The sequence below is a fragment of the Hemiscyllium ocellatum genome, chromosome 4 (assembly GCF_020745735.1).
Source record: "Hemiscyllium ocellatum isolate sHemOce1 chromosome 4, sHemOce1.pat.X.cur, whole genome shotgun sequence".
Taxonomy (NCBI): Eukaryota; Metazoa; Chordata; class Chondrichthyes; order Orectolobiformes; family Hemiscylliidae; genus Hemiscyllium; species Hemiscyllium ocellatum.
The window spans coordinates 122,319,815-122,339,305 of record NC_083404.1 but is presented as its reverse complement, the minus strand read 5'-3'; the positions used below and the strand labels follow the sequence as shown (position 1 = coordinate 122,339,305).

The following is a 19,491-nucleotide window of genomic DNA, read 5'->3' as shown; positions in this document are numbered from 1 at the left end:
TGATGCATCAATTATAGCCAAACCTCACGTGCTAACAGAACATTCAGCTCTCTCTTATTCAAAGAGATTAATGTGATTTCAGCAGGCTTGTTTCATTTGGACAAAGTATATTAGTGCAAAAATATTGTTGTTTTAGCTCAGGTAGAGCTATATTATATGTATATACCAGTCACACTTCTGTTCCCATGAAGTGATGCCTTGCTTACATGATTAGATTTTGACATAGCATTTGAACAATTAATAGCCCAAAAATGTAATGGGAGTGCTCCATTTTTGTTTGGGACCAAAGGCTCAGTTAACAGCACACAGACTGATTTGTGAAAATAAGCAAAAATACAAGTTCAACTGCTGAAAGGAAATTTGTCTTCAAACCACAGTTTGTTGAAACTGCACAGGGCAGAAAAATTGCAGGTCTGACAACACCATAGCTGAACGTCCTGTATGTGATAACTTACAGTTCAATTGACTAATGTATCAAAAGGGTACAAGCTAACCTCATCGGACATTCGAGATTTTACATCCAGGTTCAATGGAAATTTTAAACAGTCCAGATATTACATTTTATAGTACAAATATTTCATTAGAAATAAGGAATCGTAATTGTGAATAGTTATTTAAGCTGCACTGAAAAGTAACTGTAAAGAGGTGCCCATAACTCTACGTGGTTTTCAGCTAACAAAATGGCTGAAGAAGATTTGTAGCTGAAACAGCAGCTTACAGCTTGCTGGTTAAAGTCAGGCTGTAAAGGATGCCTTCATAGAGAAAGTATATTCCGGATAACTAGATAAAGGTAACAAAGGTTCCTGTGAATCAGTCTGCGTGCTGTTAGTTGAGCTTTTAGGCCCAAAAACAATGGAGCACTCCCATTACATTTTTGGGCTCTGTCTCACAGAAGTAAATATAGCTGCATCACAGAGACAGACAGTTGGATAAGAAACATCTTTGAGAAATGTTGATAGAAACCCCTTTTCAGGCTGGTCCAAAGTCTGGTATAGCTCATCGAACCGACATCAGTTAAGATGTCACCACAGGTGATATCAACAAAAAAAAAAAGGAGTTTTAATTATACAGGCAGTAAGGGATTTAAACGGCATTCTCAAGGATATTCAGTCTGAAGCAGAGAAGCTATAGCCATTAGTGGGGAAGAACTGAATAATTGGCATAGAGCTAAAGCCTGTAATGTGGTTGACAGGTTGGAAGGCCCAAAGAAAAAAAAAGTGATTTAGATTAGATTACTTACAGGGTGGAAACAGGCCCTTTGGCCCAACAAGTCCACACTAACCCTCCGAAGAGCAACCCACCCAGACCCATTCTTCTACATTTACCCCTTCACCGAACACTACAGGCAATTTACCATGGCCAATTCCCCTAACCTGCACATTTTTGGACTGTGGAAGGAAACCGGAGCACCCGGAGGAATCCCACGCTGACACGGGGAGAATGTGCAAACTCCACACAGAATCTAGATTAGAGTGGTGCTGAAAAAGCACAGCAGTTCAGGCAGCATCCAAGGAGCAGTAAAATTGACGTTTCAGGCAAAAGCCCTTCATCAGGAATACAGGCAGACAGCCTGAAGGATGGAGAGATAAGTGAGAGGAGAGTTTGGGTGGAGAGAAAGTAGCATAGAGTGCATCCCTGCCCTCAGAACCCTGAGGGGAACACCACCCCTGCTCATGACTCCATCCCCATTCCCCCCACCACCACAACTACTAGTTACTGGCTCCGCCTCCACTCCCAGCTCCACACCCACACCAGATCCCAGCCCTGCCGAGTTTTCACCATTCCCCCTGACCTCCCCCTCACTGATAACGAATGATCAGTCCTCAGCAAAGGGCTCACCTTCAGCCCCCTCCGCCAAACATCAATGAATTTAATACACGCCATGACGTTGAACACTTCTTCTGTTGCCTCAGAGCTTACTTTCACAATCAGGATTCCCGCCCACCTTCCAAGGACCCCTTCGCCCACCTCCAACACACTGCATCCACCTGGACACCCTGTCCTGGCCTATTATCTGCCCTCGACCTCTTCATTTCCAACTGTTGCCGGGACATTAACCGCCTCAACCTGTCTACCCCTCTCCCCCACTCCAACCTCTCACCCTCAACGCGCAGCCCTCCAATCCCGACCTCACGATCAAGCCAGCAGATAAAGGGGGCACAGTGGTAGTCTGGCGCACTGACCTCTACACTGCTGATGCCAGACGCCAACTCAAGGACACCTCTTCCAACCGCCTCCTCGACCATGACCCCACCCCCCCAATCACCAAACCATCTCCCAGAACATACAGAACCTCATCACCTCAGGAGATCTCCCACCCACAGCTTCCAAATTCATAGTCCGGGAACTCCGAACTGTCCGGTTCTATCTCCTTCCCAAGATCCACAAGCCTGACCACCCTGGCCGCCTGGCCACCTTGGCCGACCCATTGTCTTAGCATGCTTCTGCCCCAATGAATTGATTTTTACCTACCTCGACACGATCCTATCCCCTCCTAGTCCAGGAACTCCCCACATACGTTCGAGAGACCACCCACGCCCTCCACCTCCTCCAAGACTTCTGTTTCCCCAGCCCCCAACGCCTCATCTTCACCATGGATATCCAATCCATCCGCCATGACTAGGGCCTCCAAGCCCTCTATTTCTTCCTTTCCCGACGTCCCCAACAGTACCCTTCCACTGACACACTTTGGTTGGCCGAACTGGTCCTCACCCTTAATTTCTCCTTCTAATCCTCCCACTTCCTCCAGACCAAAGGGGTAGCAATGGGCATCCATAATGGTCCCAGCTACGCCCGTCTCTTTGTTGGCTACGTAGAACAGTCCATCTTTTGTAATTACACCGGCACCACTCCCCACCTCTTCCTCCGCTACACTGATGACTGCATTGGCGCCACCTCGTGCTCCTGCGAGGAGGTTGAGCAATTCATCAACTTCAACACATTCCACCCGGACCTTAAATTTACCTGGACCATCTCTGACACCTCCCTCCCCTTCCCGGACCTCTCCATCTCCATTAATGATGACTGACTAGACCCCGACACTTTTTTTTTTACAAACCCACCGACTTCCACAGCTACCTAGATTACACCTCTTCCCACCCTACCTCCGGCAAAAATGCCATCCCGTATTCCTAATTCCTCCGCCTCTGCCTCCCAGGAGGACCAGTTCCACCACAGAACACACCAGATAGCCTCCTTCTTTAGAGACTGCAATTTCCCTTCCCACGTGGTTAAAGATGCCCTCCAACGCACCTCGCCCACATCCCGCACCTCCACCCTCAGACCCCACCCCTCCAACTGTAACAAGGACAGAAAGCCCCTGGTGCTCACCTTCCACCCTACCAACCTTCGCATAAACAAATCATCCGCTGACATTTCCGCCACCTCCAAATGGACCCCACCACCAGGGATATATTTCCGACCCCACTCCTTTCCGCCTTCCGCAAAGACCATTCCCTCTGACTACCCGGTCAGGTCCATGCCGCCCCCCCCCCCCCACCCCCCAAAACACACCCTCCCATCCTGGCACCTTCCCCTGCCACTCCAGGAATTGCAAAACCTGCGCCCACACCTCCTCCCTCACCTCCATCCAAGGCCCTAAAGGAGCCTTCCACATCCAAAATTTTACCTGCAGATTCACCAATATCATTTATTGTATCCGTTGCTCCCAATGCGGTCCTGTACATTGGGGAGACTGGACGTCTCCTAGCAGAGCGCTTTTGGGAACATCTCTGAGATACCCGCACCAATCAACCACACCGCCTGTGGCCCAACATTTCAACTCCACCTTCCACTCTGCCAAGGACATGGAGGTCCTGGCCTCCTTCACCACCGCTCCCTCACCACCAGACGCCTGGAGGAAGAATGCCTCCTCTCCCGCCTCAGAACACTTCAACCCCAGGGCATCAATGTGGACTTCACCAGTTTCTTCATTTCCCCTTCCCCCACCTCACCCCAGTTCCAAACTTCCAGCTCAGCACTGTCCCCATGACTTGTCCTACCTGCCTGTCTTCTTTTCCACCCATCCACTCCCCCCGTCACCTATCACCATTATCCCCTCCCCAACTTACCTAAAGTACTCTATGCTACTTTCTCCCCACCCTCCTCTCACTTACCTCTCCATCCTTCAGCCTCTCTGCCTGCATTCCTAATGAAGGGCTTTTGCCCAAAACGTCGATTTTACTGTTCCTTGGATGTTGCCTGAACTGCTGTGCTTTTCCAGCACCACACTAATCTAGACTCTGGTTTCCAGCATGTGCAGTCATTGTGTGGATCAACTAGGTAAAAACAGACAGTTGCCTGAGGCGGGAAATGAACCTGGGTCTCTGGTGCTGAGGCAGCAGTGCTAACCACTGTGCCACCATGCTGCCCATAATTGGATTTATTTTTGTCAGATGCACTGAGATAGTGAAAATTATTTTACATGCTATCCAAGCAAATCATACCTTTGCAGAAGTATGTCAAAGTAATAGAACAGATTACAGAATATAGTGTTACAGCTACAGAAGATGATCAACTTTAATATACCGGAGGTCTCTTCACAAGTCTGAGGAAAAGCTGTTCTTGAAATTGTTGGATGTGTTTTCAAACTTTGCATCTTCTGCCTGACAGAAGGTGGTGGGACAGAGTATAACTGGTCCTTGGTTATGTGACTGCTTTCCCGAGGCAATGGGAAGTATTGATGGAGTCAATGGATGGAAGGCTGGCTTGTCAGATGAACTGGGCTCTGCTCACAAGTCTAATTTCTTGCAGTCTTGGGTACAGCAGTTGCCATACCAAACTTTGATGCATCTATACAGGATGCTTTCTATGATGCAAATATAAAAATGCTAAGAATCATTTGTGGACATGCCAAATTTACTTAGCCTTCTGAGGAAGTACAGGCATTGGTGTGCTTTCTTGACCGTAATATCGGTGTGGATGAGCCTGGACAGATTATTGTGATAAGAGTCTGGAACCATCATGGGAAGACCTAGAACTGTCTATTGACTGAACAGGCAGTCACAACATTAACCTGATTAGATAAATAGGTAATCAAGTAATAACATGATTGATTTGTAACAGCTAAAAGTGGGCTAAAAGCAATGTACAAAAAGTACATTTCTTTTGTTCAGTGAAGATGCTTCTGTACTCCGAGATTTTCTTCCCATTAATGCAAAACAATAAAGCCCTTTGACAATGAAGCACATCTGGATGACAAGTGATTCATTTAGTCATACTGCCCTACCAATTTGGCACTTCAAGCAGTGTATGAGAAGTTTGGCCAATGGGTAAAGTGATCAGATTGCGCGAGTACCATCGTAATGTATAACCCTGGCTTCTTTAGTGTCCCCTTACAGTGTCACGTCTGAATTTTAAAAAGGGTCTGCTGGGTGTCAAAGAGCAGTAGATGCTGAAATAATAAGTGTTGTGACTCCAGGATGATCATAGCCACTTTAATGCAATGGCTGGGCGAGGAACCTCTTGGGTGGTTAAGTAAACTAAGAGACACACCAAGACATGTCAAGGGTGGGGTGGGGCTCCTCAGACTGTGGTTAACTGCACAGTCTAATGTAAATGAAACATTTGGATAGTGTACTCCAGGACACAGTCATAGGCCACCTAGAGACATACCTTGATTGCAAGGTAGGGTCCTCTTTGATGGCTAAGTTAACTGGCAAGACAATGCAAGTCACAGCTTGAGGAAAGGGCAAAGGTCTCCAGAGTTGCCATCTGCGCATTAGGACTTATCTGAAATGGGTTAACTAGTGTGACCCGACAAATTATTCCTCATAGGAGTGCTTACAATTTCCTGCAACTATACATTCAGTCCTCAAGTCATTGATATAGATTATATGACGCCCCAGCATTGATCAGTGTGCCATGCCTCAGCTTACATCTTGCCAAACCAAAAAGTGACCCATCTATCTGCAACAAAATAGATAGCTGGAAAAGCTCAGCTGGTCTGGTAGCATCTGTGGACAGAAGTTAGAGTCAACGGTTTGGGTCAAATGACCCTTCCTCAGAACATTTCTCTCCATTGTTTCCTGCTAGCTCGCTTTTCACCTTGAACACATCAAGACAAATGCAAGTACGCCAACTGGCAAATGATCACAACAATTTACTTGAGAAGAGATTGGCTATTGGTTAGTAAACTGTTCAAGGTGTGGACACTATAAAGTGACAGGGAACTAAAGGTTCTCCTTGCTCCTGAGTAACACCAACTCCATGCAAGACTTGAACACATTCTTCTTGTTTGCAGAGAACCGTTGCTACTTCTTGCAAGATCAAGTCTGTACAATGCTAAAGTTGCAAATGGGCAAAAGGCTACCACATTCCTTGAAAAGTGCCTGGTCTACCTTCAAATACTCTTGAAAGGCAAAGTGTCTCAGAAATTTCCACAAGTAGTTAAGGAAGCGGTTTCACACTGCAACTAAGCAGTGGTGATGTGAATGCTACTTTCCACTAATCAGATGCTGCAGTCAGTCCAAAAACACAATTAAAAAGGTCTCGCCTGAACTTCAGTACCAGTGCTTTGCCAATTAAACAGGATGTTATGTCCCAACAATTGTCTCACCAAATCAAACTTGTTCCTTTGGCTGGTTGTAATAGAAAGACTACAGTCTGTACTCAACCAGCAAAACCCAAGTTAATTGTCTACTGTTAGATGGGATTCTAAAAACAGGCAACAGACATTGAACAATCTGGATTGTAATTATAGCCACAATGACAATTTATTTAAGGTAAACAAATCAAATTCAAGCATGGTGCATTCAAGCATGGTGCATATAAATATGAATGCGTTCTCTGCAAAGGAGAATGTAAGCTTTGCACCTTGCATCTTTTTCTGAATTACCTGGAGGCCTAGGAAAGCTGGGTTTCTCTAATGGCAAACATCGGCCAATCAGAGTTGACATGCCAACTAATCAAGGTGTCCCTTTTCCTCTTGTAGTATAAATTGTTATGATGGTTTGAAACTTGGCATTCTTGCATTTGTTAGAATGAATACAAGATGAAAAATTTTAGCAACAAGTATTTTTTACAGTAATATTGCACATGGCTTTCTTTTTTCCATGAAGTATAAATTTTAATTGCATAGAATGAGCCAAAGAAGTTAACTGATCTTTTTAACAAGTTAGAAATGTTCTCAATTTGACAGATTGAGGAATGCAAATTTTAAACGGTCGAGTACCAGACATTTGGCATAGCAATTTAAAAACTTAAATCCCAGATACAAAAAAATTCCTTTCTGCTAATAATGCATTAACAACTGAGAATTGAAACTTCTTGGAAGGATTACCATCAAAATAGGATTAGTTAAATTAAAAAAAAGTGACAACGGAATGAAAATTGGTTTAAGTAAATAAGGTGAATAGAAAGATGGGAAACTGGAACCTCAGCTTCCTGACCCACAGGCCACAATGTGAAGATTGGGGACAATATTTCATTCTCAGTAACACACTACACTGGAGCCCCCCCATGGCTGTCACCAAATACCAAACTACTGCCATTTACAAGTTCGCTGATGACACCACCATAGTCAGCCGAATCTCAGATGGTGACGAAACAGACTAGAGACGGGAGGTGGAAGACCTGGAAAAATGGGATGTACTCATGCCCCTCTACACATTAACAGCACAGAGGTGGAACGAGTGAAGAGTGTCAAGCTCCTGGGAGTGGTCATCCACAATAAGCTTTCTTGGACTTCTCACGTGGGCGCACTGGTTACAAAGGCCCAACAATGTCTCTTCTTCCTCAGGCAGCTGAGGAAATTTGGCATGTCAACAAATACCCTTGCCAACTTTTATAGGTGTGCCATTGAGAACATTCTGTCTGGATGTATCACAACCTGGTATGGCAACTGCACCATTCAAGATCGGAGATGGTTACAGATAGTGGTGAACTCACCCGGATAATCACAAAGGGTAACCTCCTCTCTAAAGGATCCACCTACCACGCCTACTGTCAAGGAAGGGTGCCAGCATTCTCAAAGATCAATCCCATCCTGGCAATGTTTTTCTACAACCTCTACCATCGGAGAGGAGCTACAGAAGCCTGAACACACATCAGCCAGTTTTGAAACAGTTTCTACCCTACTGTTAGAATACTGAATGCACTCTCAAACTCTTAACATTCACCTGTAACTGAGTTTTTGTTTTTAGAACATAGAACGATACAGGACAGAACAGGCCCTTCAGCCCACGATGTTGTGCTGAACATTTGTCCTAGCTGAAGTACCTTTCCATGTACCTATCCAATTGCCGCTTACAGGTCACCAATGATTCTGACTCTGCCACTCCCACAGGCAGCGCATTCCATGCCCCCACCACTCTCTGGGTAAAGAACCTACCCCTGACATCCCCCCATACCTTCCACCCTTCACCTTAAATTTATGTCCCCTTGAAACACTCTGTTGTACCTGGGGAAAAAGTCTCTGACTGTCTACTCTATCTATTCCCCTGATCATCTTATAAACCTCTATCAAGTCACCCCTCATCCTTCGCCGTTCCAATGAGAAAAGGCCTAGCACTCTCAACCTATCTTCGTACGACCTATTCTCCATTTCAGGCAACATCCTGGTAAATCTCCTCTGCACCCTCTCCAAAGCTTCCACATCTTTCCTAAAATGAGGCGACCAGGACTGCACACAATACTCCAAAAAGGTCTCGTACAAGGTCCTGTACAGTTGCAACATCACCTCACGACTCGAATTCAATCCCTCTGCTAATGAACGCTAATACACCATAGGCCTTCTTCCAAGCTCTATCCACCTGAGTGGCAACTTTCAAAGAGCTATGAACATAGACCCCAAGATCCCTCTACTCCTCCACCTTACTAAGAATCCTACAGTTAACCCTGTATTCCGCATTCTTATTTGTCCTTCCAAAATGGACAACCTCACACTTGACAGGGTTGAATTTCATCTGCCACTCCTTAGCCCACCTCTGCATCATATCTAAAATTGGCGCCGTTTACCTATTATTTACTATCTATGCTACTTAATTCTGTGATCTGCCTGTATTGCTCGCAAGACAAAGCTTTTCACTGTGCCTCGGGACAGGTGACAATAGTTTAAATTCAATTCAAATTCAAAACCGGGGGGGGGGGCATATTATTATGGTGAGAGGGGAAGTTGTAAAAAGGATAAGGGGGGCAGCTTTTTTTTTAAAAAAAAGCACAGAAGGTGGTGAGTCTATGGAATGAACTGCCAGAGGAAGTGGTGGATGCAAATACAATTTCAATATTTAGAAGATATTTGGCTAAGAATGAATATATGAATAGAAGGGGTTTGGAGGGAAATGGGCAAAACGCAGGCAAGTGGGATTAGACTTTTGGAAACATCATTGGCATGGACTAGTTGGACTGAAAAGTCTGTTTCCATACAGTGCGACTGTATTGGTCATTTTTAATGAGGATGGAAATATCCCAATTAACTTCCAATGTGTTGAGTGCTAAAGTTGGGTCTTGGCATGAAAAGATACAAGATGGAATATTTTCCCAGATAAATCCAGTTCAGTATTTACTAAGACTCCAAAAATGCACCTCTACAGCAGGTTGTTCTATGGCGCAGTAAGAATGATCTGTGACAACTTAATCATTTCTATTGAAATCGAAGTGACTGCAAACTTCAAAAAAATTACAACTTACCTATTCTTATGAAAAAAAAGTGTCTGATAACATTAACTTGTATTCATAAACATGAGCACAAACAGGACGACATTGGTGGTGAGATAACAGCATAATAACATCAAAAGTTGGCTGTTTGGGAAACTTGTGAACAGAAGTAGTAAGGTAAACAGATTAGCTCAGTTGGTTAGATGGCTGGTTTGTGAGGCAATGTTCAATTCTCACACCTTTTGAGGTTACTATGAAGGATTCTGCTTCTCAATCTCTCTTCTTGCTGAAGGCTTGGTAAACCTCAGGTTAAATAGCTACCAGTCATTTCTCCCTCTCTCTCTGATGAGTGCAGCCCTAACATCCTCAAAGATTGTGGTGACTTTACATTTATCCTTGATTGAAACATACAAAATTCTAACTGGACTGGATATACTAGATGCAAGGAGGATATCTTCCTTGGTTGGAGATGATAAAATCCAGAAATATAGGAAAATTTGGGGTATTGTGTGCAGTTCGGGGCTGTGTATCTCAAAGGATATAGTTGCCCTGCAGTGTGTTCAGAGGTGGTTCATGAGAATGGTCTGAGGAATGAAAAGCTTAACATATGAGGAATGTTTGATGACTTGGGGTTTATACTCTATGGAGTTTAGAAGGATGGGGGAAAGTGGGGGGGGGGAATCTAATTGAAAACATACAGAATACTGAATGGCCTGGACAGTAGATGTTGGGAAGATGTTTCCATTGGCAGGAGAGACTAGGACCCGAGGGCATAGCCTTACAGTAAAGGGAAGACCTTTTAGAACAGAGATAAAGAGAAATTTCTTCAGCCAGAAAGTTGAGTGTCTATGGAATTTATTGCCAAGGAAAGTTGTTAAGGCCAAGTCATTGAGTATATTTAAGATTGAGATAGATAGGTTCTGGAGTATCAAGGATTACTAGGAAAGGGAGAGAGAATGGGTTGAGAAACTGATCAGCCATGATTGAATGGTAAAGCAGACTCGATGGGCTGAATGGTCTAATTTCTGCTCCTATGTCTTACAGGACAGAATTAGACATTTGGTGATTGAACCTGCTCTGCCATGCATTCATGGCTGATCTGTTTCTCAAAGCTCTTCTCCTACATTCTTGTAACCCTTGATCCCCTCACTAGTCAAAAGCCTAACCATCTCTGTCTTAAATACACTCAATATTTTGGCCTTCACTGACTTCTGTGGCAATGAGTTCCATGGATTCATCACCCGTTGGCTGAAGGAATTCCTTCTCATTTCAGATCTAAAGGATTGTCCTTTCACTCAGAGGTTGGACCCTCAGGTCCTAGTCTCTGCTACTAGTGGAAGCAACTTCTCCAAATCTACTCTATGCGGGACACTCACTATTCTGTAAATTTCAATGAGATCATCCTTCTAAACAGTATCAAGTATACACTCAGAGTCCTTAATGGTTGCCCATATGACAAGTCCCTCATCCCTATGATTATTTTTAGAAACCTCCTCTGGAACCCCTCCAACTCTAGCATGTCCTTCTTTCGATACAGAGCCTAAAGCAGCTCACAATATTCTAAATGAGGTCTGATCATAGCCTCAGCAATGCATCCTTGCTCTTGTATTCTAAACTTCTCAAAATGAATGCGAAATTGCATTTGCCTTTCTAACTGCAAACTGAGTGTGCATGTTAACTTTAAGAAAATCCTGAACAGGGACTTCTAAGTTCCTTGAGCTTCCAAAGCATTTCCCCATTTAGAAAATAGTCTTATGCCTTGATTCTTTTGAACAAAGTGCAAAACCTTACACTTTCCCACATTCAATTCCATCTGCCACTTTTATGCCCATTCTCCTAGCCTGGAGAACCAAAGGGTCAAAACATTACAATGTGGAGTAGGCCATTTAGTATTGAAACAACAAATGTTTCTTCACTTAAAGGGTACTCAATCTACAGAATTCTCTGCCACAGAAGACCGTGGGGGATAGGTCACTAAACATATTCAAGAGATAGATACATTTTTAGATACTAAAGCCATCATAGGGTATGGGGAGAAACTGCAACATGGCATTATGATAGAGAATCAGCCACAATGGTGAGGTAGGCTTGAAGGGCTGAGTGACTGACCCCTGCTCCGAGTTTGTGCCCAAATTTCTATGTGAAAGGGCAAAAGCAAGTTTGGTCATGTTTTAGTGGTTTATATTAGTTGAGTGAATATTACAGAGCATTGAAAATGAATAAATCCAACACAAAAAAAAAATCCTGATCTGTAAAGAGGCACTTACTTGCGAAGCTTGGCTTAGTGCTAATAGGTTTGAGTCATTGTGCTGAATATAAGCATAGTGCATTGGATATGACAAATTTCTGAGATTGCAAGCTTCCAAATGCTCACTTCATTCACAATTCATTAACAACAGGTTTTTGTGGTTTTGCTCAGTTCAATATTTGGATTTTTTCACTTTATCTGGAAAAGTTCATACGATTGCTTTAACCAAATGGAAATTAACATGAAACTTCATACTTACGATTACATCAATACCTTCATTCTCCAGTGGAGTCTTGTCATACGTGGCGTCACATACTCTCACAAGAGTGGTCACACCATATTTTTGCAGTTCCTAAAGGAGTGAAGAGCACAATGAAACGTTTCAGACAATACAGAAAAAAAGACAGATGACTGAAAGAATCAGATACTTTTATTTTTATTCTGCTTGAAAGTTGGGTCTTTCCCAATTTAAAAAAAAACTTCAAATTTAATACAAATTCAGATCTTTTGGATCTTTTAATTAAAAAAAAATTCAAATGTAGCTGGAGTTGGCCCTTATTTCAGAAACAGGAAAAAGTAAAACTTGACTGTAGGTTTATTCATTTTGGCCATATTCAAAATTTCTCACTGGTTGGATGATAGGTTGAAAGCAAATACTTATTTTTACTAGGAAAGAGTTAGTTAATTTTCATTGAGTCTGCCTGATATTCTTCTAAAAATGCTTTCACAAAATTTATTGTCCATTCCTAATTATCCTGAAGATGGTGTTGAGTGACTTTCTTGAACTGCTGCAGTCTAATCAATCTATATACTTCCTGCTGTCATGAAGATGCCCAAGGATTAACCCAGTGACAGTGAAAACATGGCAATAAAAAGGCCCAAGGTAGGATGGAGAGAGATTTGGAAGAGATACACGGCATTCCCTGCTGATTCTAGATGGTGGAGGTCACAGGTTCTGTCAAAGTAATCTGTGAATTGCAGGGTTGGCCTAGAAAACTTCCAAACTACTGACATTTTGGGATTTAAGTACTGGACTGGAGAGATATTTGCTGTCGATGTCTACCTCTTATCTGTGACTTATCTCCGCACTAAACCCAGTCCAGTGGCTGCTGAATTCCCCCTTCCAAACTGATGTCGTCTCCAGACTTGACTTTTCCAATGCTGCCCTGGTTAGCTGGTAATCTGCCACCCACCAATAATTTTAACTCAATTAAAACTTTACTATTCACATTCTAATTTGCACCATCACCTGTCTGGGTTCTGACCGAAACATTTAAATCTTAAAATTCTCACCCTCATCTTTGATTCTTTCAATGGACTTTTCTCAAATCTATAATCTCATCTAGTAATACAAGCCTCCTTGAGCCACACCTTCTCCAATTCTTGTCTTTTACACCTCAGAATGCCTTCATTCCACTATTAACATTGTGCTTTCAGCTAACTGAAATTTTCTTCTTAAACATCTTTGCTTCTTACCCTTCCTGAAGGCACTCAAGATTTACTTTCTTAGTCTCCTGTCCTTTCATCAATTTACTTGTTTTATTATTTTGTTCGAAAGGTATCTGTGAAGTGCTTTGGAATGATATTAAGCCAGTAATTATCACCAAGGTAAAGCCTCATTGATCAACATGAATCAGGCTCAAATACCTGCAAGCCTACTGACTTCAACAATTTAAACCCGGAGATTTTAATAGCCAACAGCAGCAAATGTTAACATTGATACCATAGCACAGAAAATGGTCATTTACTCCATCACATCAATTTCAACTCATTGAAAAAGCGATCAGAGGTTTCACATCCTTGCTCCCACAAGCATAAAATATTTTTCTTTTCTAGGAGTACATTTATTTTATTTCTGAAAATTACTTATAAAATTTGTTTCTATGTTTCCAAAGGTAATACAGTTCCAATCATTAACCTTATTGGCATTGGAAACTAATTCTTCTTATTTACTTTAATTTTTTTCATGACTTCAGTAAGTTTCCCTTCAGCCTTGTCTGCTCCAAGTCCAAATGTGTCCCAGCTTCTCTAAGCTCCCTGTGTGACTGATGCTTTTAATCTCTGGTAAAATACTAGTGCATCTCCTTGATGCAGTCTCCAAAACCTTGACGTCCTTCCTATAGAGTAATATCTAGAATTGATAGGCAATATTTCAGCCGAGGCTTCACCAGTAATTTATAAAGGTTCAGCACAATCTTAATTTTGTACAGCATATCACTTTACAAAAAGATACAAATTAGAACCAGCTATCTGCCGCAATGTGCATGCGGGTCTGCCCTGTAATTGACCCTAAAACACTAAGTTTGCAGTTTGTCACTGACATTGATTTAACTCATGTTGTTAAGCAACACATGATCAGAAGCCCCTGCTCTCTGGTTCCTGCAACACTACAAAAGACAGACACCGAGCAGTGATAAGGGAAAGAAAACTTAGTTGGTGCAACAGAAATACTCCTTGAAAATAATTATTCCCCCAAGCCTCCAGATTTAATGCTTTTACTCGTGTAAAAGTCGATCTTGCATAAAAGTCGACCCCTTATTTTTGGCCAAAACGGTTTGTATCTTCCATATATCCCATGTAAACACTGACCTGACTATATCACATTATAAACCTCTTACAACCATTAACTCACTTAAATGAAATCGCATTCATTCGCTCATTCATACCAGCAACTCTGCTCATCGCTATTTACTATATTACATCTCTACTCATTCATAACTGTATTTAGCCCACTTGGTTTACCACAGCACGTTTTGATTAATTCATTCAGACTGGTACTAAGTTTATCAGTCCTTAATCGCTCCTTGCTCACTATACATCCAAAAGTTATTAAAAAGCTAATCATTTTAATTGAGCCATTAGATCTGAATTTAAAAAAAGAGATATATTAGTTACATATATCTTCAATTTTTGGACAAATTGGTTAATGTTGATGTTCATTATATAATGAGTGTAAATGGAAAGGAAACTGAAGAATTTGGCAGGAAAGTTCAAGACGCTTACACATGCAGAATTTAATAAATATTTCATTTTAAAGGGTGCCATTATACCAGGCCATGACTATGTTGAACAGTGTGATTTTGCAGGATTTCAATGAATCTTTGACATTAAAATTTTCATACAGACTGTATAAATAAAATTTACTACCAATAATTCATTCTTGTTTCTCTTGCTTTTATCTGGTAATTACTTTTATTGTAATTCATTGTGTTTTTCTTCTTTACCTGGGATTAGTTGAGCAATCAAATCGACTTCTGCTAATACAGTATTTCGAACTGCAGCATGAATTTCAACCCCTCAAAACTCGTGCCCGGTGCAAGGCGACCTTATAAATTGAAGCTTTAAAAATAGTCTAAAAGATTTGACTTTTACATGAGTATATACAGTATTTGGAACCCTTTAGCAATGATTCTACTACCTTTCTAGTAAACTATGCTAAACTAAGAGGCTTCACAGAATCTTACAATCATTAAAAAGTTTAGAAGGAAATTATTGCCTGCACAAGCTGTATGATCTCGTGCCAATTTCCTGCTTCTCCCCCAACCCCATATCTCTGCGCACCATCAATATCCAAAAAATCCACTGAACTCTTGAATGGCTCAATCCAATCTGCCTTTACAATTTGTTGGGGTACCAACAAATTGCTATGTGAAAGAATTATTTTTCTATTATCACTCTTGCTTTGTTTGCACATCACTTTAAATCTCTCTCATTATTGCTTCTTTTACAAATGCAAACTGCTTCATCCAATCTCTGTTCAGTTCACTCATGATTTTGAAAAACTCAACTGGATCTCCTTTCAGCCTTCTTTTCTCCCACGAGAGCAGTCCCAACTTTATTTATCTATCCTCATAACTAAAATGCTCTCTCGTGTGAGAAACTTTAGTTAATTTGTTTCTGCATTCTTTTTAATGCATTCTCATCTTAAAGTGCGGAACCCATAACTGAACAGAATACAGTTGAGGTCTAACAAGTGTCTTGTACAACATCACCTCCTTGTACTCTAAATGTTCCTATTTATAAGCGGAGAACACTGCATGTTTTATTTACAGTCCTCTCCACCTATTCTGCCACCTTCAATGATCTGTGCACCCAGATTATTCTGCAGCTGCACTCCCTTTATAACCATACCCTTACTTTATGTTGTCTTTCATTGTTCTTCCAACCAAGGTGCATTACCTCACACTTTTCTGCATTGGACCTTATCTGCTCACTCCACAAACTTAACATTGTCCTTTTGGACAATGTTATTTCCCTCCTCGTTTTTCCTCTAAGATCTCTGTGGGGCTTTTCCCTAATGTTCAATTTTAATTTTCCTTCTGTATTTCAATATGTAAGAAAAAGTGTACAATTTTTTATTCTGTAATGCTTGTGAAAACTGAACCATTACTTCCTTCAGAAAGCAATGGGGTCCTTAAGTTAGGGAAATTTAGACAGCATTTGAAGGATGTTTGTTAAACCTAGAGGTTTGTGGGTATATGGAATACATTTCCATCAAATAAGCTGGGGTGCAGGACAAAATCCTAATATTCAACCTGATAATCATGAACAAAATGATTGGCAAAAAAAAACTTTGTTTTCTAATGCAATCTGCAACAGCTGTCCAACTTAGGAAGTTGGATGATTCAAATGAGCAAAACTTGACTGATGGGCATAAACAGCTCAGTTGTCATCAGCTTCAAGAGATGTGAACCCTCTAGATACTTAAGAACGATGTAGATGAATGCTTCATATGCCATACCTTATAAGTTTACAGGACAAGTGCTGAAAATTGGGATTAGAATTGATTGATTTTGGAAGAATGGTATGGACACGATGAATTGAAGGGCCTCTTTTTATGCTGTAACAACTCAGACTGATATCTTTTTAAATTAGCCTTCAATTCTCAAGTTTTGGGACCAACATTGGAGAAAACAGCCAACAATGCATCAACTATCACAATTACCATGAAACTGAGAATTGCACTAGCGCTGAAGCTGCACCATCCCATTTAGTTTGGCAATTTATATTACTCAAATTTGAAGCCACTTCACAGTATTCTTACTGACTATAGCTATACAGAGTCAGAGTCACTTAGCATGAAAACAAACTCTTTGGTTCAACTAGTCCACGCTGATCATATTCCCAAATTAAACTATTCTCACTTGCCTGCATTTAGCCCATGTCTCTCCAAACCTTTCCTATTCATGTAGTTACCAAAATGTCTTTTAAATATTGTACCTGTACCTGCATCCACTACTTCCTCTGGCAGCACATCCCAGACATGAACCGCCCTTGTGAAAATGTTGCCCCTTACGCCCTTTATAAAATTTCCTCCTCTCCCATTAAAACTACGTTCCATAGTTTTGAACTCCTCACCTTAGAGAAAAGGCACTGGCTACTCACCTTATCTCTGTCCCCTATGATTTTATGAACCTCTAGAAGGTCACCCCTCGACCTCCTACGCCCCAGTGAGAAAAGTCCCAACCTAGCCAGTCTAATTTTATAACTCAAATTCCTGGCAACATCCTGGTAATTCTTTTCTCAAAACCTCTACAATTTCATGATAATCTTCCTATAGCAGAACGATCAGAATTTCACACAGTACTCCAGAAGAGGCCTTATCAATGTCAATTCATGCCCCAACGCCTTTACTCAAAGGTCTGAGCACGTGTATGATTAGTGTCAAAGTATAGCAAACTGCCAAAATTGTAAATGCGAAAAATATTTTCAACTGTTCACGGTGCAGTATAGAGTATTTTTCAGTCCGAGATGAAATCGCATTATTGCTTAAGTGGCAAATTGAATTGAAGCAGATCCAAGATTAAACCCTCCAAGGAGTCTCAAGTTGGATTATGTTTGAGTTTTGGCTTTGGTCTTCAGTCAATATCCAAAAAAGTTAGAATTACTGCGTGAACATCTTTGGGATCCATAACTAAAACCTAATTGTCTTATAATACATTTGGTAGGTTACATTAGGCTTGTGAGGGTTAGTTTGGAGAGCTCATGAAACTCTGAACTACAGGGCTGTCTATCTGCAAAAGTTGGAACAGTTAGCTGTTCATAAAATATTACATTTGTAGACGTAACAAAACTACTTTCATTTGGAAAAATGCCTCCACTACTGTAACCTGCCTCAGTTCTTTATCTTTAAAATGAGATTTTCTTCGGACTTAATCAGGTATTTTTCTCCATTTACTCTAAGAAAACAATAAAGGTTTTGAAAATCAATAATTGAGAAATTTTCATTACACAAAAAATAACCTTATTGCCATTTTCCTATGACGACAGATGAGAAATAACTTTGTGCCTCTTTCTCATTGGTTTAGTGTCAGACTTGCTTCAAATTCTGCTTTCTTCAATGAAGGTGGCTTCAATTTAAAATGAGCATATCATCTGCAGTTCAAAGTTCCTGGTAAGTGTATTCTGATGTAATCAGATTGGAATTGCAGTACAGGAACTGGTTAAAGAATACCAAGGAATAGAATTATTTATGACATTAGCACAGTCCTCTGCATCACAGAAATGGTTTCTAATTGGACCAGATAATGTGTCAATAGTAACACCTGATGAAATCAATTTGTGGGCAGATCATGATATCATGCCTGATAAATTTTGAGTGGATCATTTAAAAAGAAAGCATCTGTAATCTGAAGGTAGCCCTTTCCATCTTCCAAGAAAAGTTTAAAACTTCACTTTAGGTTACTGGACATTCATTATTTTATTCTATGGGAACCGTTTATCCCCACCTCAGATTTTTTTTACACGCATGATAATTTTTACACGACGTATTCATACAGAATCAAATTAAAGATCAAACCCCAAAAAGTTATTTCTCCTTCAGATGCTGACTAAGCTATTACACACCCAATGGCTTCTACTTGTATATTTCTTGTGTATACTTAGACAGCTCTACAGCACAGAAGAATGCCCTTTAGCCCATCATGCCCATGCCAGTCAAAAGCCATCAATTCTAATCCCATTTTCCAGCACATGGTCTTATATAACTTGGCATTGCGAGTGCACATCTAAATGCTTCTTAAATGTTATGAGTGTCTGCCTTTTCCAGACAGTAGGCTCTAGATTCTAATCACCTTTTGGGTGAAAAATCTTTTCCTCACATTTCTTCCAAACCTTCTGCCCTTTACCTTAAACCTATACCCCAAATCACTGAATAGTGTCTTCCTGTATACCCCTCAATTTTATACATCTTTATTGTGTACCCTCTCAATCTCCTCTGCTGCAGGGAAAACAACCCCAGTTTGTTCAATCTCTCCATGACAGACTCTCCAGCCTAGGGAAGATTTGCACTCACTTCAGTACTATCACATCCCTCCTATAACTTGGATTCCAGAAATGCACAAATACTCAAGCTGTGGCTACATTTATCCAGAATGAATTCCATTTGTCACTGATCATTTGTATCCTCTTACAGTCAAAAGGTTATCCTCACTATTTACCATCGCGCCAATTATTGTGTCATCCATGAACTTGCTCATCAACCCTCCTACATTAGACTCTAAGTCATTCATTTAAACCACAAAATAGCAAGGGACCCAACATATGCATGTTTTGAACTTATGAAGGTTGAGGATGAAGGAGTGCAACATGCTTCAATTCAGATTAAGACAATGCAAATTGTTCTACTTTTGAGTAACTTGAGAGCTTCA

General features: G+C 41.2%; 1 protein-coding gene across 11 annotated transcripts in view; it reads right to left on the bottom strand.

Annotated features, from left to right (window-relative positions):
- The window catches only part of LOC132815078 (protein tyrosine phosphatase type IVA 3-like), a 155,325-nt gene that overhangs the window by 14,541 nt on the left and 121,293 nt on the right, over positions 1–19,491 (bottom strand). For all 11 annotated transcript variants that reach the window (XM_060823796.1, XM_060823793.1, XM_060823794.1 and 8 more), the window contains one exon: positions 12,102–12,194. In XM_060823796.1, coding sequence (XP_060679779.1) covers positions 12,102–12,194 — 93 coding nt within the window. The remainder of the gene's footprint in view (positions 1–12,101; positions 12,195–19,491) is intronic.